At 53.8% G+C, this 26,624-nt stretch overlaps 8 protein-coding genes across 8 annotated transcripts in view; 5 read left to right on the forward strand and 3 right to left on the reverse strand.

The window, feature by feature from the left end:
• Positions 1-2,116, forward strand: part of A1O3_02966 (uncharacterized protein) — a gene marked incomplete at both ends in the record, with an annotated part of 3,826 nt that extends 1,710 nt beyond the window's left edge. The window contains one exon of the mRNA XM_007733106.1: positions 6-2,116. Within this exon, the coding sequence (XP_007731296.1) occupies positions 6-2,116 (2,111 nt within the window). The remainder of the gene's footprint in view (positions 1-5) is intronic.
• Positions 2,117-3,368: 1,252 nt separating this feature from the next.
• Positions 3,369-9,349, reverse strand: A1O3_02967 (ATPase; the record flags this gene model as incomplete). Its single annotated transcript, XM_007733107.1, has 7 exons — positions 3,369-3,825; positions 3,952-4,415; positions 4,673-5,313; positions 5,691-6,003; positions 6,249-6,636; positions 6,921-8,639; positions 8,766-9,349. The coding sequence occupies 7 exons, from the start codon at positions 9,347-9,349 to the stop codon at positions 3,369-3,371; spliced, it is 4,566 nt and encodes a 1,521-aa protein (XP_007731297.1).
• Positions 9,350-11,232: 1,883 nt separating this feature from the next.
• On the forward strand, positions 11,233-14,236 carry A1O3_02968 (uncharacterized protein; the record flags this gene model as incomplete). Its single annotated transcript, XM_007733108.1, has 4 exons — positions 11,233-11,413; positions 11,514-11,983; positions 12,318-12,877; positions 13,285-14,236. The coding sequence occupies 4 exons, from the start codon at positions 11,233-11,235 to the stop codon at positions 14,234-14,236; spliced, it is 2,163 nt and encodes a 720-aa protein (XP_007731298.1).
• Positions 14,237-15,263: 1,027 nt separating this feature from the next.
• On the reverse strand, positions 15,264-17,373 carry A1O3_02969 (ATP-dependent RNA helicase HAS1; the record flags this gene model as incomplete). The annotated part of the gene is made up of 2 exons (XM_007733109.1): positions 15,264-15,548; positions 15,733-17,373. 2 exons carry the CDS (start codon positions 17,371-17,373, stop codon positions 15,264-15,266), a joined length of 1,926 nt encoding a protein of 641 aa, XP_007731299.1.
• A 1,767-nt stretch (positions 17,374-19,140) lies between these two features.
• On the forward strand, positions 19,141-19,953 carry A1O3_02970 (uncharacterized protein; the record flags this gene model as incomplete). Its single annotated transcript, XM_007733110.1, has 2 exons — positions 19,141-19,177; positions 19,247-19,953. 2 exons carry the CDS (start codon positions 19,141-19,143, stop codon positions 19,951-19,953), a joined length of 744 nt encoding a protein of 247 aa, XP_007731300.1.
• Positions 19,954-20,622: 669 nt separating this feature from the next.
• Positions 20,623-22,501, forward strand: A1O3_02971 (carboxymethylenebutenolidase; the record flags this gene model as incomplete). Its single annotated transcript, XM_007733111.1, has 4 exons — positions 20,623-20,983; positions 21,116-21,579; positions 21,753-21,922; positions 22,189-22,501. The coding sequence occupies 4 exons, from the start codon at positions 20,623-20,625 to the stop codon at positions 22,499-22,501; spliced, it is 1,308 nt and encodes a 435-aa protein (XP_007731301.1).
• Positions 22,502-23,280: 779 nt separating this feature from the next.
• A1O3_02972 (metal-dependent hydrolase) lies at positions 23,281-24,410 on the forward strand (the record flags this gene model as incomplete). The annotated part of the gene is made up of 2 exons (XM_007733112.1): positions 23,281-23,349; positions 23,571-24,410. 2 exons carry the CDS (start codon positions 23,281-23,283, stop codon positions 24,408-24,410), a joined length of 909 nt encoding a protein of 302 aa, XP_007731302.1.
• Positions 24,411-24,577: 167 nt separating this feature from the next.
• A1O3_02973 (DNA primase small subunit) lies at positions 24,578-26,185 on the reverse strand (the record flags this gene model as incomplete). Its single annotated transcript, XM_007733113.1, has 1 exon — positions 24,578-26,185. The coding sequence occupies one exon, from the start codon at positions 26,183-26,185 to the stop codon at positions 24,578-24,580; it is 1,608 nt and encodes a 535-aa protein (XP_007731303.1).
• Between the last annotated feature and the right edge of the window lie 439 nt (positions 26,186-26,624).

Raw genomic sequence — 26,624 nt, forward strand, 5'->3', positions numbered from 1 at the left:
GGAAGAGCCTGCTGCGGAAGAGCCTGCTGCGGAAGAGCCTGCTGCGGAAGAGCCTGCTGCGGAAGAGCCTGCTGCGGAAGAGCCTGCTGCGGAAGGATCTGCTACTGAAGAGCCTGCCGCTACTGAGGCTCTAGCTGAAGAACCTGCTCCTGCCGATGCTCCTGTTGAAGAACCGCCCGCTGCTGATGCTCCTGCCGAAGAACTAGCTGCCACGGAAGAACCGGCCGCCGCGGAAGAACCTGCTCCCGCCGCTGAAGCTCCAGCTGAAGAGCCTCCCGCCGCTGACGCTCCTGCTGAAGAACCGGCCGCGACTGAAGAGCCTCCTGCCGCTGATGCTCCCGCTGCTGAAGAACCTGCTGCCGCGGAAGAACCTGCTGCCGCTGCTGATGCTCCTGCCGAAGAACCGGCCGCTGCGGAAGAACCTGCTCAAGCTGCTGAAGAACCAGCTGCGGCGGAAGAACCGGCCGCGACTGAAGAACCAGCTGCCACTGATGCCGCGGAAGAACCTGTTCTCGCCGCTGATGCTCCTGCTGAAGAACTTGCCGCCGCTGAAGAACCGGCTGCCGCGGAAGAACCCGCCGTGACTGAAGAACCGGCTGCCGCGGAAGAACCTGCTGCGACTGAAGAGCCTGCTGCGACTGAAGAGCCTGTTCCTGCTGAAGAACCTGCTCCTGCCGAAGAGACTCCCGCTGCTGAAGAACCTGCTCCTGCCGAAGAGACTCCCGCTGCTGAAGAGACTCCCGCCGCTGATGCTCCTGCTGAAGAGCCTGCTCCAGCTGAAGAACCTGCTCCAGCTGAAGAACCTGCTCCTGCTGAAGAACCTGCCGCCGCTGAAGAACCGGCCGCAAGTGATGAGCCTGCTGCTGCGGAAGAACCTGCTCCAGCTGAAGAGACTCCCGCTGCTGAAGAGACTCCCGCCGCTGATGCTCCTGCTGAAGAACCTCCTGCCGCTGAGGAACCTGCCACTGAAGAACCAGCTACTGAAGCAACCGCCGAAAAGGCCGAGGAGGCTGCAGCACCAGCAGAAGCTCCGGAAGCTAGCGCCGCCGAAGACACTGCGCCTGCAGTGGATGACACTCCAGGAGAACCGGCTCCTGAAGATGTAAAGGCTCCAGTTGAGGAGGCAGTCGCAGCGGCGGCCGTCGCCGCAATGACCGCCATGGCGTCAAAGGAAAAAAGAAGACATCATCATGATGACCGGTGGGATTACAATTCTAAGGTTCCCTTGAACGGTCACACAGCAAAACTCGAGAGAAACAAGAAGGAGGCAGGGTTGTTTGAAAACGCCATTGCTAGGGAAATTAAGAAGGCTAAAAGGAAAGAGCACATCCGTCACGAATCAGCAGAGTACAAAGAAAAGGAGAAGGAAAGAGCGGAAGCCAGACGAGCCCAACGCGAAGCGGAAAGAAGACGACAAGAAGAGCAAGAAGCGGCAGAAAGAAGACGACAAGAAGAGGAAGAAGCGGCAGAGAGAGAGAAAGAGCGGAAAAGACGTCGAGAAGAGAGGGAGAGACGACGACTTGCTGAAGAACAATATGCTCAAGCTGAGGCGGAAAGAGAGCGGAGAAGGCGACGGGAGGCCGAGGAAAAAGCAGAAAGGAGAAGAGGTAAAGAGAGAGAAAGGGAAAGGGAAAGGGAAGCGACTGCAGAGACTTCACGGGCAGGAGATACCGCCAGTGGTGAATCGAGAAAGACCAGGCGACCTAGCTTTGCCGCCTCGAGCAGCGGAGGCAGTTCCTCTCCCGGTTTCCTTCCTGGCCTGTTGAGGAAGATCAGCGCGGGCGAGAGTGACACCAAACCACTGCTCTTCGTGCGACTGAACGACGATGAGCCACCACGACGAAGTGGATCACGTGAACATCGCGAACACAGACAGCACCGAGCTCGAGATCATGGCGAAGCTGAAGCTGAAGCCGAGGCTGAAAGCAGTTCTTCCAAGCACGCGGGATCGAGAAGTCGGCCACAGCCGTCGAGGACTTCGAGCTCGAGGAGCCACAAGCAGTACTATGACGACCGCCGGGCGGCCAAACCGAGCTTTTTGGGGAATGCCATGAACATCCTGGCCGAGCACACCAGCCTTCGGGACTTTTGGCGACCAGAACGGATTGAAGCATGACAAGAACTTTTGTATACTACCAATGGTGAATTGACTAGGAGAACTTAACCGACTACAGTTTGCGTGTGGCTGGAAGATGAATATGGGGGTTGTGGTTGTGGTTGAGGGTTATGGGTTATGGGTTGTAGGTTATGGGCTATGGGTTATACGAGCGATAAGAATTGTTGAACAGGGCAAGGTAGTTGATTGTAGGATTAGGGACTGTATACATGTGAGAATAAGCTGCTACCTAGTATACCATGGGTTGTGGGTTTAGGATGTAGGATGGAGGTTTAGGATTAGGATGGACGATGTAGGCTGTTATTTATTCATAATCCATATTCACCGTGTAATAAAGTATGCTGTGCTATACTATCCTGTCCTTGTTATACTTAGGCACTAAGTCAGGCATCCACAGCCTTGTTCTTTAACCAGAAGGCTGGTATATATACACCTAGGTAGGCACTAACTTAGGCATTCCCAGCCTGCCCTTTAACCAGAAGGCTGGTTTACATAGGCATATCATACTATACTATATAGCATGCGCTCCCCCTACGACCCTTCGATAGAGAACATGGAACATTTCAACCTTTGACAGTATTGAAGTATGCTGTGCTATGCTATCCTGTCCTTGTCAAACCTAGGCACTAAGTTAGGCATTCCCACCCTTGCCCTTCAGCTAGAAGGCACCAGGTAGATCCTAAGCAATACCTATCTAGTCTGGGCTCCCCCTATAGCCTAAGTCCTTTGATAGAGAAAGAGACTGGGAACATTTCAACCTTTGACTGTCCTCTCTAGTCCTATCTACTGTACCATAGCGGCATGGCTCCCCCTTGCCCATGACATTGGAAAGGAATAAGAACAGAACCAGCCCTAGGTAGTGTACTGTGTGTGTATGTATATAGATACCAATCAGACTACAAGCCCAAGTCTCCTAGGACCTCGATTTCGAAGACAGCCGCAGCGCTCCCCTTACTATTGATATTAGAAGGGAATAAGAACATTACCGATAACAAGTAGTGTACTGTGTGTACTGTGTATGTCCCAAACCCGACTCCAAGCCCAAGTCCAAGACGTCCGTTGAGGAAACAATGCCAACCCCGACCAGAGGGCACGAAGACGCTGGCGCAAGCCGAGGGCCCTGGGCACCAAGTAGTGTACTGTACTGTGTAGTATAGTGTATATACCAAATCAGACTCTAAGCCCACCCTAAGTAGTGTAGTATATTGTATACTGTCTATACCAACCCCGACTCCAAGCCCAAGTAAGTCTTCTAAGACTTCCGCTTAGCCAACTTCGCCAAAGCACCCAGTCGCTGACGCAAACCCAGCCCCCGCTTCGGCACCCTCGCCAGCCAATACAGGCCCAAAGCAGCAGCGATATTGAACAAAATATACGCGAACATGATGCCGAAATTGCGCCATCGGTCCGCATAGTCGGCCGAGATGGAGGCCAGAAAGACGTTGGTCGACGCCACCGGGCAGAATTGGCAGTCGGCCGTGGCGTCCGGGTTGTACAGCGAGCCGCCGGCCATTTGCATGTAGGGGCCTAGATAGTCGGCGCAGGTTTGGTTGGGGGCTGGTTGGACCGTCGACACTTCGAGCGGTGAACAGTGGACGGCGTTGTTGGCGAGGCCGGTGGAGAGGAAGCCGCCGATTAGGTACGTTAATGGGGATACGCGATACATGAAGATCCAGAATCCTGGCATGGCGGCGGGTGTGGCGAGGACACTGGGGTAGTGTTAGTTAGTTTGGGTTCATTTCGTCTGAGGTGTGAGGGAGGAGTGTGTGGTTAGGGAATAGGTCTCTTTGAAGGACCGGAGGACGAAAGGACGAGGACACAGGACAAACACTCACCCACAAAATATCAAACACAAAGCAAACAACACCAAGGCGATAATGGCCCCAATCTCAGCCGTCGGCAACCCCGCAATGATCAAGTCTGCAAACGTGGCCGTGAACAGCGTAAAACACCAGCTCAGCAGGAACATGAGCCCCCCCCGCTCCGACACCTGGTGGGCAGGCTCGGCGTTCCGCTGCATACCGACCAGATAGTAGAAAGGGAAGAAGATCAGGGGCGCGGCCAGCGTGTTCCAGGCCAGTTCGACCACGATGTTGGCCGCCATGAAGACGGGCCAGGCGTATGTTTTGGACGGTCGCTCGCGTACCTCGTACAGGTCGCGCTGGACCACGAAGTTCGGCATGGTTTGGTAGACCAAAAAGGCGAGGATGACCATGATCATGAAGATGGCGAACATTTGGTCTTGGAGGCCTTGGAGGGTGACTTTGGCGTGGTAGAAGGAAGCGCCGATGAAGATGCTCTAGCACCAAGGTTAGGACATGAAGAACAGTAGTATCAGGATAGAATAGAGAAATATAACTAAGATGGAAGAGAAGTAGTAACGAGGATAGAACACAACAATAAAACCAGGATAGAACAGAGAAATAGCCCAGGCTGAGTGGGATAGAACAGAACACCACCAACCAGGCTGAGTGGGATATCATGGGATGGGATAGGATGGATGGGATATCATATGATACCATCGCATAGGATATCATAAAGATGGATGTCACTCACCGTCGCAAGACACAACAGAAGCTTCGCATAGATATACGACGGCGTACGCCAGTACTGCTGAAACACGCGGTGCGTGCATAGACGCATCTGCGTCCACAAGGGGGCGGCGTACTCTGTTATCGTGGTGTTTGTCGTCGTCGTCGTTGCTGATGTTTGCTGCTGTTGTTGGCTAGCATTCGCTTCCAACTCCAACAACGCCGTTCGAACCTGTGCATATTCGCGACTAGATCGCCACGTGTCAGGCCAATCTCGCACAGCAGTCGCACCCGGCGCGGCGCCGATGACCTCCAGCATCCATTCGGCCGGGTTTTCGCGCGGCTCGCACGGCCGGGCGCCATACTGCTCAAAGTAGCCAGTGAGGGTCTGAGACTCGGGCCCAATGTCGCCAAAGTAGACGGTGCGGCCGCCGCGGGCTAATAGCAAGATACGGTCGAATTGCTGGAAGAGCATGGCTGACGGTTGGTGGATGGTGCAGAGAATGGCCTGGCCGTTGTCCGAGAGTTTTCTTAGGAGCGCGGCGATCGACCATGCCGTTTGGCTGTCGAGGCCGGAGGTGGGCTCGTCGAGGAAGAGGAGGAGGTCGGGTTTTGCGGTCAGTTCGACGCCGATGGTGAGGCGTTTTCGTTGTTCGACGTTGAGGCCTGGGGAGGGAGTTAGTCATGGTAGATAAGGGTAGAAGGGGGTGATAGAGAAGTATAGGAGGGAGGGGGTGATAGTAGACAAGAATGATGGGACAAGAAGGATGGGACAAGAAAGATGGGACAAGAAGGATGGGACAAGACAAGACGGCATGGGAGTAGACAAGACAGACAAAATAAGCATAGGGATAGAAGGCAGTAGACAAGACAAACAAGCATGGGATAGGGCACAGGAATAAGGGGTCCCCAGGGAAAGGGGGAAGGGCGAAAGACAAAAGGCATAGGATAGGGCACAGGAATAAGGGTCACCAGGGGACAGGGCAGGGAAAGGAAAGGGACAGGGAAAGGAGAGGAAAGGCGAAAGAGAGAAAAGAACACACCTTCTCCAGGAACGCCCACAATCGCTTCGGCATACTTCTCCATCTCCAACAACTTAATAATCTCCTCGACATAGGCGTACTTCTCCTCGGTACTGACCGTCCTCGGCTGGCGCAGCATGGCACAGAAGCGCAACGACTCGCGCACCGTGGCGGTGGCCAGGTGCAGATCCTGCTGCTGCACGTAGCCCGTCTTTCGTTGGAACGATCGGTCTCGTGGCCAGCCGTCGACGAGCATGTGGCCGCTGACTACGCCCATGGTGACTCGGCTGGCGAGGACGTCGAGAAGGGTGGTTTTGCCGGCACCGGAAGCGCCCTGATAAGTGTGAGATTGTAGACTTACAGTATGGTCATCGATAGTGTAGACAGTCTGGGTATCAATAGATGTGAAGGGGTGGGAAGGGATGGGATAGGATGGGATGCCCAATATTCAATAGATTGGTGGGTTAGGATACAGGATATTCAATATATCAGATGGGATGGGATATAGGAAGGGTTAGGGTTAGGGTTAGGGTTCCGCTGAAATTTTGTTGGATGGGATCGGAAGGGGTGGAATCATACCATCAACGCCGTCAATGTCCCCGGCTTGACCCAACCATCGACATCATGCAACAGCTGTCGCGGCTGGCCCTTGATCATGACCTCGTAACACACATCTCTCCAATGGAAGATGGACGTCTGTCGCGGAATGACGGTCTGGAGTGGTTCGTCTTTGGGCTCGTCGGCCGGTTCGAGGGTTTTCTCGCCCCCAGCCAGGCTGGTGTCGGTGTCGGCGGATTCCTCGTCTCGTGGTCGTGCCGAGGATTTACCTTTGATCAGCGATTTGGGCGCGTGGCCACGGCGGAAGACTAGGACTTCCCCTTTCGACCGTTCGCTGTGGATGAACTCGGCTGCCATTAGGTAGGTGGCGGTGAAGAAGCAGATGAAGCCGATCAGGATGCCGAGATTTCTGGGGAGAGTTAGTCATGGAGGATGATGATGTACTTTCGTAGGAAAGAATAGAAGTCATGGGAGGAGGATGTTGGGTTAGTCATGGGAAGAAGATGATGTATTTTTCGTAGAAAAGAATACAAGTCATGGGAGGGGGATAATGTATTAGGAAGTCATGGGAAGGAGACGATGTATTTTTCGTAGAAAAGAAGAATAAAGTCATGGGAGGAGGATGTTGGGTTAGTCATGGAGGATGATGTATTCTCGTTTTCGCAGGACAAAATAATAGAACAATGGACTAACCTCCAGAGATGACCATGACTGTAGCCAAAAACGGCATCGATGTAGAAACCTCCGTCCACATAGTCAGCCCCAGGCAGGGCACCACTGGCCGAACAGGCGCGTCCCAGCCCAGTGACGTTCTGGTAAGCCGGGCCCATGGGCACGAACTGGGCACACGGAAATCGGCGGCCGTGGAACTCATTGACCATCATGGACTCGTAGCCGTAGGCGATGGGGTCTAAGTAGTTGATCCAGCGGAGCCAATCCTGCATCTCCGAGGTCGGCACGATATATCCCGTGTAGATGACCAGGGCCAGCACCAGAAAAGCACTGGGGGTGAGGGCCTGGTGGATGGTGCGGGTGGTCTGGCCGATGGTGCGGAAGATCATCGACATGGCCATGGTGCAGGTGAAGCCGAACAGCAAGAATTTGAAGAACGGCCCCGGTTCGCGGCGCAGGTTGGCCAGGAAATACAGCGGTAGGTTGAAGGCGAAGGTCGACAGGATCTTGCTGGGCATTTCCGTGACAATGGACGAAATGGCCTCGGAGAAGGGGTGGTACAGCGCATACCGCGACTGTTTCTCGACGATGGGCCGCTGCTCGTACAGGGAGAAGACTTCCAGCGCGCTGTTCAGCGCGTTGAACAGAATGGCAAAGTAGATCAACGTGCCGCGGCTGGTGATGCTGCCCGTGTCGCCGGGGAGGTTGTAGAAGACGCTGCCCAGCACCAGCGAGATAAGCAGATTCCCGAACACGGTGACCAGGAAGAAGGCTTTGTTGCCGAGCAGGCGTTGGAAGCCGCGCGTGATGCAGAGCCGGATCTGCATGGGCACGGATATGGTGTAGGGAGATGAACTGGGCGTCAACGCCGCCTGTTCGGCCTTCTTCGACTCCTTGAATTCCTCCAGCGACGGCCCGTGGAGCGGGAATTCCTCGTTGAAGGCCGCAATGTCCTGGAGAAGCTGCGCCCTCTCGCGGCTCGACTGCCAGACGCGGGCAAAGTCGTCGGGCGTCCGGGGCACCTTGTTCTCGAACCCGGGCCGGACGATGCGTTCGGCCGGGTTGGTCAGCGAGGTGAGGAAGTCGGCGGTGGTCTGTCGGTCGGGACACTGGAAGCCCAGGTCGACAAAGTACTGCTTGGCGGCCTCGGTGCGGCCAAAGTAGATCTGACGGCCCTCGTAGAGCAGCACGACCTTGTCGAACACCTCGTACGCATCCTGCGAGGCCTGGTAGATGGCGACGATGGCGGTCGAACCGGCCAGCTCGGTGGACAGCCGGAGGGTCTTGACAAACTCCAGGGCGGTGGCCGAGTCCAGGCCGCGCGTGCTGTTGTCCCAGCACTGGAGTGGACTCTGCACCAAGGCGACCTCGGCGATGCTGACGCGCTTGCGCTCGCCGCCGCTGACCCCGCGCACGTAGTCGTTGCCTACGCGGGTGTTGACGGTGTGGCTGAGGCCAAACACGGCCATGACCACGTCGCGCAGGATGTGGGCGTGGCGGTCGCGCGACACGCCCGGCAGCCTGTTGCGCGGGGTTTTGGCCAGGGCGTCGAAGAGCAGGGTCTGGCCGACCGTCAGATAGGGGAAGTGCACGTCGGTTTCGGCCTGGTACACCACTTCGCCCCGGTAGCGGGTGTGCATGATGTCCCAGGGCACGCCTTGGTAGTTGATGTCCGAGCCGGCGTCGAGATACAGGCCATGCACCTGCCCGGCGATGGTTTTGAGGAAGGTCGAAGCACCACTGTGATGGGTCAGTCAGCGTCGGTGTCCATGTACTGGCAGTCATGGTGTGGCATAGCCATCGCATATGACCACTTCGGTCAGGACGGGGACCAGGAGAGGATCAGAAGGACAGAAAGAGACCTACCTCCCCGGGCGGCCCAGCACCACCAGCATCTCGCCATTCCGGACCAGCCCCTCAAAGTCCTTCAGGATCTGCACCTTTTGCTTCCGGTGGTTAATCGCTTCGACCAGCATACTGGGGATCTCCAGCAGCACATTGGCCACGTCTTTCTGGTAGTCGGTCGAGGCCGACCAGCCCGACACGTTGAGCTGTTGGAACGACACGCCGGCGGTGCGCTGCGGGTAACGGCGTGGATCGCTCTTGAGGGTGTGGAAGAAGGTCTTGGCCCACAGCTTCTTGTCGAACTGCGGCGAGGTCGGATTGAGCCACGGCTGGTCGAGGTCGAGGAAGGGATTGCAGTCGAGCATCACCTCGGTCGCTGTGCGGACCAGCTGGGCAAACCGCGGTTCCTGGGGCTCGCCGTCCGGTTGCTGTTGGGGTTGCGAGTGGTCACTCTCGCCCAGCGTCTCGGTCGACACCATGAATGCATCGTCGTTTTTCTCTGTTACCAAGGGTTCTGGGCTCTGGTGCTGGTGCTGGTCACGGCCGCCTTCACCCTCGCCATTACCCTCTGACGGCCAGCGAGCATCGTGATCGTGCTTCGACATGGCTGTGGTGATTTCCAGCGGCGTATGGATGTGTGTGTAGAATCCTGCCTCGACCCTGGGGGCGCCATGTTGCTGATATATCATCCACACGCCCATCCACCGGAGCGCTCGGGCAGCATGGCGGATATGACACCCTCCTGGCCTGGCAATCTCCGACCCATAATCAGAATCCAGTATGAATTATTGGATCAAGATTCAGGTTTGGGAACTGGGAACGAGTCGACGTGGCCACCAGGGGCATGGTTCGGTCGCGGCTTGCACATGTATTGAGTATATTTTCTCGATGTTTGGGGCCTGTTGATCTTCCTCGGAGCCGAAGAGTGGGAACCAGCTCGGTCGGGGCCACGGCTGAGACCCCTGAGGAGCCTGACGGAGCCTCACAGACCCTGATGGACCCCGGCTCCTGGGGCTGAGCATCCCGGTGATCCGTCCTCGTCCATCCCTGTCTCAGCACCTGGCACTTGGTCCGAGCGTCTTCGGCTCCGAGCATGATGACGGAGACGGAGACGGTGGCGGCAACGTCCCTGTCAGGCCCGAGGACTGAGGTCTTTACGTCTTTCTTTTCATCCAGTCCTGACAATTCAAAACCGACCGAGCCGAACGTCCAAGTCAGGTCCAAGTCTGTCTCAGTCTCAGTCCAGCAGGCTGCAGTCCAGTCAGTCCAGTCCACACGGTTACTCTGCTTGCTGCAGTCTACGGAGGACAGTCTGCGCCATGCCAGACCCAAACCAGCCCCTCAGCAGCACCGGCACCAGCACCAACAGTCCCAAGGTGCTCAAGTCCTGCGACGCCTGCAAGGCTCGCAAAGTGCGATGCTCCGGTCAGCGCCACGCCGTCTTGTTCCCGTTCCTGATCGCATTCCACTTCCACCATGCCCTCCCCTCTGCCCCATCACGCCTAATCTAGGCTCCTCTCTTCCCTACAGTAACTAATCAATCACTCCTTCAGGCCAGCCATCGGCACCTCATGGGTCCTGCGCCAACTGCAGCGTGAGTGGAATGCATCATGCCCACCTCTCTCAACCCTTCGCCCCCATCTGTATCTAATGAACCAACGCTGATTCTGATTCTGATTCTCTCTGCTCAGCGTCGAAACACACCGTGCCATTTCAGCGTGGCTCGTCCCCCTCGTCGGCACAAGGTCGAGAGTCCCAGTGTCAAGGAGTGTAGGGCCGTCCCCGTCCCGTCCTTTACCTCGACAGAGGATTGACCCTTCCACAGCAGAGTCCAGATCGCACTCGCCCAATCTACTGGAACGTCCGCGTCATAACCATGAGGTATGTTTCTGTTTTGCTCTGCACGACGCCGCATAACCCTAACCCTAACCCTAACCCTAGTCTTTCCCATATCTCACATCCCATCCTATATCCCATCCAATCTATCAAATATCCCTCCCCATCCCATCCCTGATGTTAACCTGGGCCAAAACAGGACTCGATACCCAGCGCGCCCTGGAAAGGGTTTACCGCCACCACCACCGCAACCTCAGGCCCTGAAGTGCTGCCCCTGCTGTATGTCGACCGGCTCCTCATGCAGAACCCGGACTCTGGCAGTCCGCAGGGCAAGGCATTTCCCTTCAAGGTGAGTAAGAGTGCCAACCGACCGTTACAGTGGCGTCGACGTCATGACCAGATTGACTAAGAGTGTGTGTGCGACTTGCAGGGCAATGGCATTTTCGGTTCGTCTCATCTCGTCTCGTCGCTCTTTCCCCATTAACCTTAACCTCAACCTCAACCTTAATCTCAACCTCAATCTCTGCCTCGACCTCTGCCTAATCTCATTGGCACTCCCCGTCTATCTCAACCTCAATCTCAACCTTAATCTCAGTGGCACTAACCCACTGTAGGAGGGAATTACAGCTTGAGCTTCTTCTCCGACAGCCGCATGCAGGCCTTGTCGACCCGGCTCCAGAACACAAAGGTCAACGACCTCGTCAAGCGCGTCGCCGATGTCATCAGCCATCGCCTGCGTTCCAGCCCGCATTCGGTCAACGGCTCCATCCTGGCGAGATCGCACGACCAGGAAATCTTGGTCGACCGGGACACCGCTGCGGTCTATGTCAAAGGTAGGTTGGGTGTAGATTTGGGCTCTGTTTGGTTCCATCATATCCCACTGACATGTCACCCAGCCTACTTTGACAGAGTACACCCGCTGACATATCATAGCCTACTTTGACAGAGTACACCCCTTCTACCCCTTTCTCGACCAGTCCGACTTCGAATCCGCCCTGGTCGACCCCGACCTCCCCCGACGCCTATCAACCAACAAAGCCTTCTCAGCCCTCTACCACTCCGTACTCGCGCTCGGCAGCCAGTACTGCGGCTACGGCAGCTTCGAGCCGGGCAAGTCGCGGTCATGGCAGCTGTTCTCCGTCGCCTTGGCCCTGTTCCCGGACCTGCTGACCCTGCCGGACTCGCTGTTGACGCTGCAGGCTCTGACATCCATGGCCATCTTCGCCCTCTCGGTGTCGTGCATCCAGATCGAGCATCTGATCATTTCCGAGGGGGCGCGACGCGCTCAAAAAGTCTCGTTCGGCCAACCTCGAGACGGGGGTCTTCCTGACTCGTACGGTCGGGTGTTCTGGGTGTTGTATACGATTGAGAAAACATCTAGTTTCTATTATGGTCGTAGTTCGGTATGTTCCCTTCCGTCTCCCCACCAATTTCCCTGATATGTTCTCTGCCCCCCACCCCCCTCCATTCCCAGAAAGTACAGACAGACGGTATGTACCATGTCATTCATCATAGTGATTGGCGCTGGTCGCATTTCCCGAGGAAAGAGGCAGGCAGCAGCCAGACAGTATACCAGGTCAATGCCTGTCATATCAATGTCTCAATATCAAAGCCTCAATATCAATGTCATCAATACCTATGTACTGATCGCTGCCCTATCCCTTACTAATATCTTGGATGTCTCAATATCAATGTCTCAATACCAATACCTGTCAACACCTACTAATATCTTGTCAGATCTTCAACGACTCTGACATCGGTCATCCCGTCCCTGCCATCTCCGAAGCCTTCTTCGGCGACTACAACTGGTTCCTCGCCTCGGCGCGTCATGCCCGCCTCCTCTCGCGAGCCTACACGTCCTTGTTTTCTATCGGCGTCACCGGCAATTCGCGCGAATACTTCAGCGCCACTATCGACCAACTCCACGCCGAGCTGGAACAGTGGCGGTTGTCGATTCCCGCGGCATTGCGGCCCGGAACTGCGTTTTGGTTGCCTGAACGGTCGTCGACTATGTCGTTATCTGAGCCTGTATCTGGCCACACTCACACCCACACCCACACCCCGTTGACGTTGATGACCCCCGTCGCTCTCTGGACCCATTATCTCTACCACAGCGTGCTGCTGGCCCTGGCTCGCGCCACCCTGCATCTGGACGGTCGCCCGTCCCCCGGCGAGGCTGAAGCTGGAGCGTCAGATCCGAATCGTCTGCTGAAGAGCAAGCAGGCCATTATGAATGCGTCGCGGTCTATTCTGGAATTGACGCGCTTTATTGACGTCGAGCCTTATACGCCAGTGTGGTAAGTGCTGCTAGTTATTCCCATTGCATTCCCTTTAGTTGTTGAATTGTGTTGTGTTGGTGTTGGTATTGGTGTCGGTGTCTGTGTGGGATTCCATTCCCTTTTGAGTTGAGTTGTGTTTATGTTTGTGTCGGTGTCGGTGTCTGTCTGTGTCTGTCTATGTCTGCCTGTGTTGGTGTCTGTGTCTGTCTGTGTCGGTGTTCACCCTCCACCACCAACCCATCCAACTCCACCATGCCCCCGTCCCGTCACCAGCCTGCTACCGTCACCACCACCAAACCCACCTCCAACCCACCTCCAACCCACCTCCAACACCACCATGCCCCCGTCCCATCACCGCATACTACCATCACCGCATACTACCGTCCCATCGCCAACACTACCGTTATAACTGACTGATTTTCCAGGGTTCTCGTCGGTATTCCCGTCGCCGCTCTCTTCATCTTATTCGACCTGATCATCCATAACCCCAAGCATCCCGAGACCGGCAGTAACCTGGCCCTCCTCCACGTCGCCAGTGGCCACTTCAGCCGCATCGAATATGCCAGCTGCGGCGGCCTGCCGGGCTCCATGATCTCCGAGTTTGCCTTCATTGCCAACGAATACGTCAAGACCGTGCAGTTGAGTTCTGCTAGCGAGCACCCTCCGGAGGTACTCAAGTGGCCGACACTGGATATAAACGGTAATGGCCAGTATCAGTATCAGCGCCACCAGCAACAACACCAACAACATCAACAGCAACACCAGCACCAGAACCAACAGCACCAACAACACCAACCGCAACATCAACAACATCAGCACCAACAGCACCAACACCAACAACAACATCAGCAACAACACCACCACCACCAACAACAACAGCACTTGGATTATTTCGCCCCTTTGGCTACGGCTTCAGCTTCCCAATCCTACCTTCCAACCAACACCAACACCAACAGCATGGTGTCTTCATTTTCTCGGCCCCAGCCCCAGTCCCAGCCGCTATTCGGTTCACAGGTCGACGACACAGTCCCGAATCCCACGTCCACATCCAATCAAGTCTCAAAAGATACCCCGACCCCGATCAACCACGTCGTCGATACCCAAGCACAGACCCCCATCAACGTCGTCGATAATATGTTCTACCCTATCGATGATCCCTACTACATGCAGAACGACCCGGGCTCCGGCTCGCTCATGGGCACCAACATCATCGACCTGTTCGGCTCGGTTGTCCCGGGCCTCGACTTCAATCTGGGGCCGTGGGGGGGTTGGGGAGGAGGTCAGCGCGACCAGATGACCAGTACGAGTGTGAGTGGGAATGTGAGTGCGAATGTGGATGCGGACCAAAATGTGAATGCGAAGACGTCTCTTTTGTAATTGAGATAAGTAGTGCTCTGGTCGTGTCTGTCTGTCTGGTCTGTCTGGTCTGTCTGGTCTGTCTGGTCGTAAATGATACCCTATCTCAGATGCTCTGTCGATGTTTGTGTTTGTGCTAGTGCTGATGCTGGTGCTGGTGTCATGAAACACCAGTCCCGACTTAAGTACATATGTACCATATCAAGTCACATCAAGTCACATCACATCACGTCATGTCTGTCGGTGTCGGTGTCAGCGGTATATTAGACCTTAGAATGGGATGGCATGGCATGGCACGGCATGGGATGGCCGATCGAACTATAAGTTTCTCTACAGACTACAATAACTAATCATGTATAATCTAGGGATGGGGGAGAGGGAGAGGGGGGGATAGAGAGAGAGGGATATCTAAGATCGAAGATGTACAATATGAAATATGAAATAATAAACCTAACATCTAGACAGTTGATTAATAAAACCTCAACCAGTATTTACAATCATATGTCAACCGACTACTATACCTAGCCCTACTACGCCCCTACTATACCTACGACTATAAGACCTACTCCTGCCCCTACTATGTATACCGGCTACTACACCTACCCCTACTACAGCTACCCCTACTACAGCTACCCCTACTACACCTACCCCTACTACACCTACCCCTACTACACCTACCCCTACTACACCTACCCCTACTACACCTACCCCTACTACACCTACGACTACACCACTGTACGACTCACGACTGCACAACTCACAACTCACAACTACAGTGGACAGACACGGCGAAAAGTAAAACATCACGACAGTAGACGACATATGAAGACACACAAACCAAAAACGACTACGATGACAAACATGGAAAAGCTTCAAGAGACACAATCAAGAGAGCCTTGTTGGTATAGACTAGATTCCATTCTGTCGAACATGGACCCACTCTACATTACCAGTACCAGGACCAGGACCACCGTCATCTCAGCACTGCTACGTCAGCAATCCATCAATCTTGGCCGGATCCTCTTGAATTTCAATCCATTTCCATCCATCATTCATGGCCGGATTTCCTCTTGAATTTCAATCCATTTCCATTTCCATGACCATACCCATGTCCATGGCCGTTCTGTTTCGGCTGACTGCCGTAACTTCTTCTCCCATTCTGCTTCTTATCCCGGTGCATGCTCGCTCCCAATTGGATATCCACCCTGGGCGGAGTGGAAAAGCCAAAACTTTTGGCCACTTTGACCAAGTCGAGCTTGTTCACATCGAAGACGGAGCGTAGACTATGCGACGCATAGGCCTGTAAGTAGGATCGGTAACCGTCTTTGGCGGACTACAACACAAAATGACGTGTAAAAGGTTAGCAAAATGACGTGTAAAGGCTCAGCAAGGCCATCCAAATGGTAAGGGAAACCCAATGCAAGGAAATCCAATGTAAGAAAATCCAATGCCGGACAGGATGAAAGATTGTGATTGAATCCCAGACATGGAAAGATTGTGATTGCTCTGGCACTCACCTTGTTGAGATAATAGTTCTGCGAAATCAATTTTTCCAGTTGACTCTGGATGTTCAGCAGTTTCTTGGCCGGGAAATCAAATTCAACCACAGGCACCCTCGCCTCCTTTAAATGACTGAGGAAGCCGACTTCGTTGGGCTGCAGAAACATCAAACTCCGACCTTTACCGTTAGCCCCTCGCGCCGTTCGGCCCACCCGGTGGATGTAGTCTCTCGGGTCGTCGGGCGGGTCAAACTGAACAATCCAGTCGACAGCAGGAATGTCGAGGCCTCGGGCGGCGACGTCGGTGCAGACCAGAATGCCAGTTTTGGCATTACAAAACTCAAAAAACGTGTTGGTGCGCTTCTGCTGCTTGAGGTTGCCGTGCAGCTCGAGCACCGGCAGGTCGATGTAGTTGAGTAGTTCCGAGTGATACTTGACACAGTTGCACGACGACATGAACACAATCACTTTCTTCTTCAGATTTCGCTTCAGGAAACTGAACAACAACAAAAATCGCTTGTCGCTGTCGCAGATCACATAGCCTTGCTCGAGGCCCTCGACCGTGCTGTGTTCCTTTTGGTGATCGACGTTGATGTACAACGGTCCCGGCCGGAGTGAAATGCGCGCCAGATCCTCCACTTTGGTGGTCTGCGTGGCCGAGAACAGCATCGTCTGCCGGTTCTCCTTGGGTAGGATCTTGACGATCTGCCGCATCTCGTCTTCGAAGCCAACTTCCAAGATCCGGTCGGCTTCGTCGATCACGAGCGCCTTCAGGTTCTTGTATACGAACCCCTTGGTGTTCTGGAGGTGGTCCAGCAGTCGGCCTGGCGTCGCGATCAGCAGGTTCACGCCCTTGGTCAGCTTGTCGGCCTCGGCGCTGCGGTTGGCGCCACCGATCACGATCCCGAACGTCTGGGTGTGGAATTGCATCAGGTCCCTGGCCACGCCGAATATCTGCAGTGCCAATTCCCTTGTCGGCGAGACTACAATCACCCCGGTCCCGTTGCGTGGCTTGAAGCGTAGCGCACGCAGCATCTCCACAGCCGGGATGAGGAACGCCAGTGTCTTTCCGGACCCGGTTTTGGCAGCGCCCAAGACGTCTCGCCCGGCCATGAGCGGTGGGATTCCACGTCGTTGGATCTCGGTCATGTTTTCAAATTTCATTTCCTTGATGGCGTTCATTGTTCTCTCCGAGAGTGCTAGTTCGGAGAACTTCTGCGGCGTGACGTTTGTGCCTGGTAGAGATGGCACTGTGTCGGTTGGGAGGTCTGTTGGGTTGATGGTGGTAGTCTCAATGGTTCCATTGGCTTCATTCCCAGTCTCTTCTAAATCGGATCCGGCTTCGTCGGCCGAGTTGTGCTCGTCGTCGAGAGCGGACTCATTATCCTGGTCCTCGTCCTCGCTGGAACTCTGCCTCTCCGCAGCATTGGAGGTCGGTTCAGACACATCTTCTACTCCAGAGTTGCCTTCTTCGTCACTTGTATGAGATGTTTTCCGCCTCTTCTGCTTCTTTGCTCCAGGCTGTGTCGTCGAGGCAGGGACTGGGACTGGGACTTTTTCGGTTGAGGCTGAAAGGGCGGGCTGAGCTTCCGCTACGGCAGCCGAGGACTTGCCATGCTTTCTCTTGCGTTTGTTCGACTTGTCGAGAGTAGACTCCATGGTGTTTTCAAGGTCCGGAGATTGAAGACGCAAGTGGTGTGATTGTGTGATTGTGGGAATGTAGGGAACCAGAAAAACACAGAAAAACACCGCGGCTGGCTTGGGAAACTTGCAATGCAGCCCGACGAAAAAAGTTAAAAAGTTCTGTTATCGATAACCAGTTTCTAGCCCTATGAGGACTAGTTTGGTTTTAGAGTAACCAACGTGGTTACGGAAACTATGCCGAGCCCCAACATCAACTGACACCTGCGCTTGTATCTTGTATCCATCGGTCTAGGAGCTACTTGTCTTCGTCTTTCTTTCCTAATTATAGGTTAGCCGAATCGTCTTTCTTTCGAGTTCATCGATTCCGTGGTTCTCTGCCTCTCGCACCTCTGGATCAGGGAAGATATGGCGCCGACTGATGAAGACATTGCTCGGTTCCGCTCTACGTTTCATCCCATCCCCAAGCGCGCGCTCCCCGACCGTTCGAGCAAAAGACAATCAGACGCTGCAGGCTTGTTTCAGAGCTCCGCCGTATCCCCGTTGCCGATAGAAATTGAAACTCCCTAACATGGCAATATTTGGTTTCGTCCATCTTCTCGAACCTGGCATTCTAAAACAGTTCGTTGCTGGCAGGCCAAACTCTTAGGCTTAGGCGACACTTGCCCCGAGGGATCAGGGACATCCTGGCTCATCTACTGCTCATCATCTCGACAAAGAATGGCAACAGAGGCTTCAGGCCGTCGGTAGTGACCTTGATCGGCAATGTCCATGATTCCCAACCGAATATCCAGAACTGCCTATAACATTTTCAGAAAACTCATGGTAATTTACCACGAGTTTTCTGAGGATGTATAGCGCGGGAGGCATGAGAAATCCCATGTAACACGCCACCAGGAATTAGAACCCTACGTGACTGATATCTGAGATATCAACCAGGCTTCAGTCTCCAATGATCAGATCCGTGCGAGTCCACTTGGCCCCAACTTCGAATTATACAGCAGATGTGACAAGCCCCGAACCCGCCGAGGAGTTTGGCGTGGTGGCTAATACTAGGATCAGTGTCATTCAGAACATGTTTACCTATGCAGGATCTGGCAGATGGGATACGCGCAAACCAGCAGATGGAAGATGGAAGACGGAAGACGGATGACGGTCCTATCAAGAGGACATCACCATCTCTCACGAGCAAAAAGGCCCATGGTTGGCTGACAGATGCAACCAGGATCCGGACACCCCCCGTGATGGTGTTGTGATTGGACTGTGAATCAGGGCTTTTGATAACGCTGGATCAGACCCAGCTTGACAAACGTGATTGTGATTGTGCTTATGCTCGGAACCTCTCCAGCAGACTCGGTCCAACTTGCCCCAGCAATCAGCACCACCGAGCATCTGCAAAGTACTTGTGAAGGGGGGCTTCCCGGAAGTGAATGAGTTGTAGGTGTTGTGTGTTGTGTGTCATGTCTTTGTTGTGGTGCCATCCAGCCTGCGCGCGCAGTTCATTGCTTCACTGCCTTGAGATCGACGCGTCTGGAAACACTGTAGTTAGACATATTCACTCACTGCATCAACATACAAAGCTTGTCCAACACCTCGTTTTACATTTTAACCCATTCCATCGTCAACAATTTGCAAAGTCTATGCTTCTCATGTCCAAACATCAGCCTGTTTGAACCCATCACTGTCGTTGCCTCAACGCACCTGCCGTCCAGTCGTCCTCAGCCTTGCAGTTCTGCCGGCACAATCATCCAGGGTCTTTAAAAGAGTTAGGCGCGAGCAGTCGTCATGAGTGGGTTCGTGCAGATGCCCCCTCCCGTCCAAGGTAAGTTTCATCTGAATGCGTTTGAGCAGCACTCGCTCTCTTTTTAGAAGGAAGACTAACGGCAGACAGATCGACCCGCTGGCAACAATCAAGGACGTCCAGGCCCATCATGGCAACGAGGCGGAACAACCACGGCCAAGGGGGATCGATGCACTCAGTGTATCGTGGGTCGTAAGGGCTGTGATGGAACGAAGCCGGTCTGCGTAAACTGTCGGAGGAGACCCGAACGCTGTCGATATCCTGAAGGACGCCCCTCCAGAACCCAAGTTTTGAGGATGCTGGAAGAAGAGCGCCAGCAAAACAACAGACAACAAGAAATAGCCGAGGCCGGGGATGATCATGGCGCTGTCATTCTACAGAATGATTTGACCAGAGGCATTGATGCTGGCGCCCTACTGGTCGTCAACACACAGCAGGAACAAGATGTCTTTGTGCAGGGCCAAAGAAGACTCACTCAAGGACAAAGAGAATGGGAGTCTCAGTATCAAGTGCTGTTGCCCAATTTTCGCCAAGCGCAGGGAGGGTTTGTGTCACTTGTCCAGCCTTTTCAGCAAGCACCAGCCCACCAGCCTGTGTCAAGGCCGACTTGGACGCAGGGCGCCGCAGTCCCAGTCCCGCAGCCACCCCGACGAACCCGTTTCACTGAGACAGAGCGCCTGGAACAAGTCCGAGAGAGAGTGCTTCAAAGCACAAGAGCATACCTGCGAAGAGAAAGAGAAGCTCGGCTACGGCAGGAGAGTGCCCAACAGGCAAGAGACATTGTCATGGAAGATTAGGACAGTTATGTTGAGGGGAGAGGGGAGAGCAGGGTTTCAAGAGTTAATGGTTAGCTCGATTCCACAGTGGCAAGATAGATGTGCCCGTCACATTGTGAAAATTGAATCATTGTGTATGTGATCTAACAGGAGACTCAGCCGGACTGATACACGTAATAAGCTTATTGCTAAAAGAAGGACCGGTTCTAGTTCAACCAGCAGTGAAGCCGTGAAAAGCCGCCCACTAAACAGTATCGTCGGTGGTGTAGATGTGCTTGTTAACGTTGTGAGAATAGAATCACTTTGTACAGAGTAAGAGTAGCACGGAGTACATATATGTTTGCCAGCACCGTCAAGGAAAATGGTTGTTCCATCTCCGAGACACCTTACGGGATGGATACAGTATCATCACTCACTAAGTACCTAGACTATCAAAGTGGGTACCGCCTTTATCTATCCGTATACTACTATTATTCTCACTCCTCACTCCTTTAGCTAGATACGAGAGACGAGAGACATCAAGCAACGGTTCTTCAAAGCAAAAGGTCAGCAAAGCAGTAGAATGCGAGAGTGTGACCAGATTAAGATTAATCGGGCTTCTCTTATATCTGATCTACCACCCATCCACTATCTACTGTCTTTAAACCCCTGCAAGCTCTGATTCCCAGAACACGGACGTTCAAATCCACCATGGCCGAATCATCATCACCATCACCAGATGTTGAAGAGCCAGTGCAGCTACCCACCGCAGAGCTTGTGAGAGTTGACGAGCACATATCTCTTCTCCCCCCGCTCTCGCGGCGAGGATATGGGCCCGGGCTGATCATCATCCTGCCGGAAGAGACACCGGCTTACGCGCAGGGCGGCGTGGTCTGCGAAGACGGCGTGCCGCCTCCTCTGCTCAAATGGGCCGAGGAAGGCTTTGCCACGGTGGAGATCCGCGAAGCCGCATTCACACGCTCTGGATCAGTGCAAAGCGTGCTCGGTCGCGCAGTGGCCGCTCTGGGAGCGTGTGAGCGGTGCCGCGAGGAGGGAGGGATCGGGGTGATTGGTAAGAAATCCTTGTTCTTTTGATTTTTGATTCCTTTTCTTCCTCATTCTGCTCTATACAGCAATCCTCTCTTACGATGTATCAAACATGGCTTTCTAGAACTGACTGGTTTCTTGTACCTTTGGTCCAAAGTCTTCGACTCTTCGATCTGGAGCAAATATCTGAACAGAGCCGTGCTCGACCCCAAAGTAAAAGCCGTCGTGGTCTACGGATCACGGGACACAGCCTCCGCCTCCACCTCGGCGATTGAGACATCAGTTCCTTGTCTGCAGCATCTCGCTGGAGCGGGCCAAGGCGAAGCAACAGACAAGGAACCGACGCCCGGCCGGACGGATGATCATGGGTCCAAAATCTACACCTATCCGACAGCGAAGTCGGGGCGATTCGCCCTCCCACGCCTGCAGGAATTCGATGGTGTGAACGAGTCGATTTCGCATACTCGAAACCTCGGCTTCCTCAAGAAGTACATCCGCGGCGCCGACTTCGACATAGAGGCAGTCTGGGAAGAGCACACCTACTTCGAATTCGCGGCGCGCTCGGTTCCCAAGACCATGGGCACCATGGTGCAGGAGCCCTATGTCAATCACATACCTACGGTAAGGGGGACCAAATCTATGCCGTGCCAAACTGGTCATATCTGTGCCGTGCCAAATTGGGTTATGCTTGTGTCGTGCCAAATTGGTCGATACCTGTGTCGTGCCAAATTGTTTTACACCTGCAGCAAATGTAGAAGCGGGCTGACCGTGATGTCGATATCAATTCTGATTAGATGACCGGTGGCATCGGACGAGAGCGACTGACCAATTTCTACCGATACCATTTCATCTTCAACAACCCCGACGACACCGAACTGGTCACGGTGAGTCGGACAATTGGCATTGATCGCATCTGCGATGAGTTCATTTTCAAGTTCACCCATGATAGGGAGATTGACTGGCTGTGAGTGCATACAGAATACAAGAAAACCCCCCCAAACCCAGAAACCCAGAAACCCAAAAGCAAAAACCCAAAAAAGGAAAAGAAAAAGAAACACAACGCCGTGCTTCTCAGAAGACGTGCATGAATGACCCCATCAATATTGGTGACTTCTCAGAAGCCGTGCATGACCCAATCAATATGTCGACCAGGTCAATCAGTCCTGTCTTGTCTTTCGCTGACTTTTCCTGCTATCCCAACATCTTGTCTTTCGCTGACTTTTCCAACAGGATCCCCGGAATCCCTCCTACAGGACGAAAGGTCGAGGTGCCCTTCACGTCGGTGGTCTGCGTGCGTGGCGACCGCTTATACCATGAGCATATTGCCTGGGACCAGGCGTCGGTGCTCGTCCAGTTGGGCCTGATGCCCGAGTATCTCCCGTTTCCGTATCCCCTTCCGGATGGAACCAGACCGGGGGCCGGGAAGAGATTCGAATACCGCGTCCCGACGGCTGGGATCGAGACGTCGCTCAAAATGCTCGATAGGAATGGTGTGTCTTCGAACAGCATGTTGGGATTCAAGATTCGAGAGGTCGACTTGTAAGAAGTGCATGGGCATGTGGATTGATGAGTGGCACGTTTGGGATTCAAGATTCGAGTTGAACATTCGAGTGGCACGTTTGGGGCATGTGGGTGGATGAGTGGCACGTTTGGGACTCAACATTCGAGAGGTCGACGTTTGGGCATGTGGATGGATGAGTGGCATGTTTCGTTATGCCTTGCTTGCCTTGCTTGCCTTGCTCTGCCTTGGCCCCATCGGCCGGATTTCGGATTTGGATATCATAGCTGTGTCGGTGCACACGCCTGGCTCATCGGCCTATCCAGCAATATACCTACCTACCTCTCTGTGCGTTGAGATGCCCACGGAAGGAATCTTCTACTCTTCTCTTCCAGGTGTGCTGAGATATCTACGGAAGGAATATTCCACTCTTCACTCAGACCCCCACCCCACAGGCCAATATATCATCCCGAGATCCGAGACTTTAGTTAGGTCAATGCTTTGTCTCACAGCCTTGCCAAGTCACTACTATTCCTACGTACTACATTGTTTACTAAACACTGGCACTGGCATCATCCCGTTCAAAATCGAGATTCAATTGTATTCGCCAAGTCTCAAGACTCTCTTTTTTGCCGTCTTGGGGCCGAGGCACCACGGGTCGATACTGTAGAACACTGATATGATACGTAATACGGTCCTTGGATGGTTAGGTATTTATAAGGTCGTATCGTGAGATGAAAATGAATTGACGTGTACACTACCGATACCATCTTCTGCACAACAGATATTCACAGATACCATCTTCTGCAGAACAGATATTTACAATGACGACGACGACGACAACGGCACTGGACATCCCTATTGTCGACGTATGGGCCAACCCTGTCGGAGGAGTAAGTCCACGTACATGCACGCCTCTCTCTGCCCAGTGTTCAATTCCCTTCAATTCGATGAGTTGTCGACTATGACCCCCACTAAACAACCGAGCTGAGTTCTTCTGACAAGTCCGTCTTAATCAATGGGGTCGGGGGGAGTCTCCTACCCATCTCCATCCACACTTCTCTGGACTGACCGTTGACATTGACATTGACTTCACGTTGACGTATTTATACAGAAGCCGATTCCCGAGATCGAACGCCTCTTCCAGCAAAGCCATGTCGACCCAGCCCTCATGGCGAGCCGGCCGACGCCACGCGAGCTGATTGCCATGATGGACGCGGGCGGCGTGACTCAGATCTGCCTGGCATCATGGCGACGACCAGACCAAATCATCTTCTCCAACGAAGAAGTCGCCGAGTTCACGCGGGCGTATCCGAGCCGCATCTTCGGACTGGCATCGGTAGATTTGCTCGACCCTGTCCACGCCGTCAAGGAGCTCGAGCACTACGTCGTCAAAGAAGGCTTCAAGGGGTTACGCGTCGTGCCCTGGTTGTGGAATCGGCCGCCCACCGACGCCCACTATTGGCCATTGTACATCAAGTGTATTGAGCTCGACGTCCCGTTCTGCACCCAAGTAGGACATACCGGCCCGCTGTGCCCGAGCGAGACAGGCCGACCGATTCCGTACATCGACTCCATTGCGCTGAAGTTTCCCCAGTTGAAGATCGTGTGTGGTCATATTGGGTACCCATGGACGGCAGAGATGGTCGCGGTGGCCTGGAAACATGAGAACGTGTATATCGACACGTCGGCCTACTTGCCGAAATACTATCCTGAGGAACTCATCACCTTCGCCAACACGACAGGACGCAAGAAAGTCATGTTTGGCACAAACTTCCCTCAGCTGACGTGGAAAGCTTGCGTCGAAAGTCTAGGCCGTCATTTGGTCCATCCGAAACGGGACTCTGCAAATGGTCTCAGGCCTGAGGTCGTTGCAGATTTCATGGGAGGCAATGCAAAGCGTGTTTTTAAGTTGGATCAGTCAGAACGTCAAATTCCCAAGGCGTCATTGTGATTTCGTCAAAGGATTCCAGCTTAATTCCAGAGTAACGCAGATACAAGGGACAGCTCCTTTGCTCCTTTGCTCCTTGCTCCCGTGTATCAGATATGTCCAAGTCCTGTGCCACATCAACGTCCAAACCAAACGCCTGATACTAAGAACAATTCATGAACCCATATACCTCAAAACTCCATGCCATCAGTTCCAGTAACCCCACTTTCATCCCTCTCCCGTTTCACTCGGACAAGCTCGCTCTTGAGCAATGATTTGATGAAGCCATCAAAAAGTTCGACATACGGTTTCAGACTCGTCTTTTCCCAGTCGTTCAGTTTTCTCATGGTCACACCGTCCTCGACGAATCCATTTGCCGGGTCATCCCCATCTCCTGCTCCGCTAAATTGGTCTACTTCCCTGAGAAGTTCATTGACTTTGGGTACTGAAAGTGGATCGAATGAATCTGCTCGGTCCATGTCGCCGGCTGCTGTGATGGGCACGCAGACTCGACCAGTGCCAGGATGCACCACAAACGGACTTTTCAACAAATGAATTTTCTTCTTTCCGACTTCCACATCCAATCTCGGATAGGTATACTCGAGCACAATGTCTTGCTTGGCTTGCAATAGTGCTTTTCGATCCAAAGTCTTGCTGGCCCCAGTCTCCGCCATCGCATCAATGTCGGCCCATTTCTTGTGACTGGGTCGATCGGGGCTGCTGGCCCACTTCTTCGCCAGCGCCTCACCGAGGGCCTTGTCTGGGAGCAGCTGCAGAAGCCGATCTTGTCCGGATTGTGATAAGAACGGCTCCTGGTCAACTAGGACCTGAGCAAAGTAAGGCTTCAAAATCTCGAGACTGCGTGTAATGTGAGGGTGAAGCGGTCGTTTGAGGTTGACCCTCTTTCCACCTTGCACACCTCCTTTCAGGACCTCGAAATATCCCGTTATTGCCTTCCGTTTGTCGTCGTCTAGCTCTCTGGCCTTCTTGTCGCTGATCCACGCGTGCACACCACGACGTCCCGAGTAAATCCAGATGATGTGCTCGAAGCCAAAGTCTTCCCGTAGTGCGACATCAACAACTTTGATGGCCATTGTTGCAAACGTCCAGCACTTTGAACAGATATTTGCCTTTTCACAGCATGTCCGTATATCGTCATAATCGGTCAAATCAATATCGAACACTATTTCTTTACTCAACGGCCGGAACATGGAGCTTTTTCTTAGTGTCTTCCGGTCTCGCGGATTCGTGGTATAGACAGGGCCAATCTCGAAACGGGATGGATTGTGGCGCAGAATATCTTTGCGGAGCATGTCTGCCGTAGGATATGACTGGTATCGGAGATAGGCATCGTTCGGTAGTGTGAGGGCAAATTCGCGGTTGCTGAAGTCTGGGCCAGGTTTGGGAGAGTGGTTGAGCCATTGGAAGAGAGACCGGAAGGGGAACAGTCGAGAATAGAATTGACGCATCAGGTTGGGATCTGAGTAAGACTCATGTTGAGCGCTTGAGGAAATGTCTGGGCCCGATGAGCTCGGGGCCGTCTGTGGTGGCGAGGAGGGGATGTTGGCCGCACTTGATGCCTCGAGCTCATTTGCTAAGGCCTCATCATCATCGTCATCGTCGTCGAAGAGGTCCCCAAGTGCTACACCCTCTTGATTCCCACCACTGGATCCAGAAGCCTGCTCTGGGGAGGGTATAGCGGTGTTCACTGGCGGAGGCGCATCTGGCAATATCACATCGTCATCTTTCGGAGGTGAAGACTCACGAGGCGACGACGACTCCGGCATTTTGATGCCCATGCTGTCAAAGGAACAGTGTCGAAGGAGGTTTGTGGTGTCGGGCGCTGTTGCTTTGGCTCTGAGAAGGCTCGCAAGAACACGCAGATGAAGGCGTGCCAATTCGTACACGCGTTGACGCGTCGGGCAGCAGGACGCGAGTGAGCAGTCGCGCCTCCACTCACATAATTAATGCCCCTAAGCCACTTTGGGCTTTATGTTAAACCACATGCAGGAGGTATCTATCTACATCGTAGTCTACGGAGTATACCTTACCTGTGACAAGAGACTACTATGGATATCCTTCCCTCGTGGAGGATGTAGAATGTGTCATGGCGCACTTTGGCATCCTCTGGCCAATGGCCTAGTGTTTAAGTAAGTCACCACGTTTGCCTTGGGGCGACCTGGATGACCACGAGAGGTTGAGGACCATGAGGCAAATCCACAATGCTCGACAAATGTT

This window comes from Capronia epimyces (genome assembly GCF_000585565.1).
Source record: "Capronia epimyces CBS 606.96 chromosome Unknown aczIQ-supercont1.2, whole genome shotgun sequence".
In the NCBI taxonomy this organism is placed as follows: Eukaryota; Fungi; Ascomycota; class Eurotiomycetes; order Chaetothyriales; family Herpotrichiellaceae; genus Capronia; species Capronia epimyces.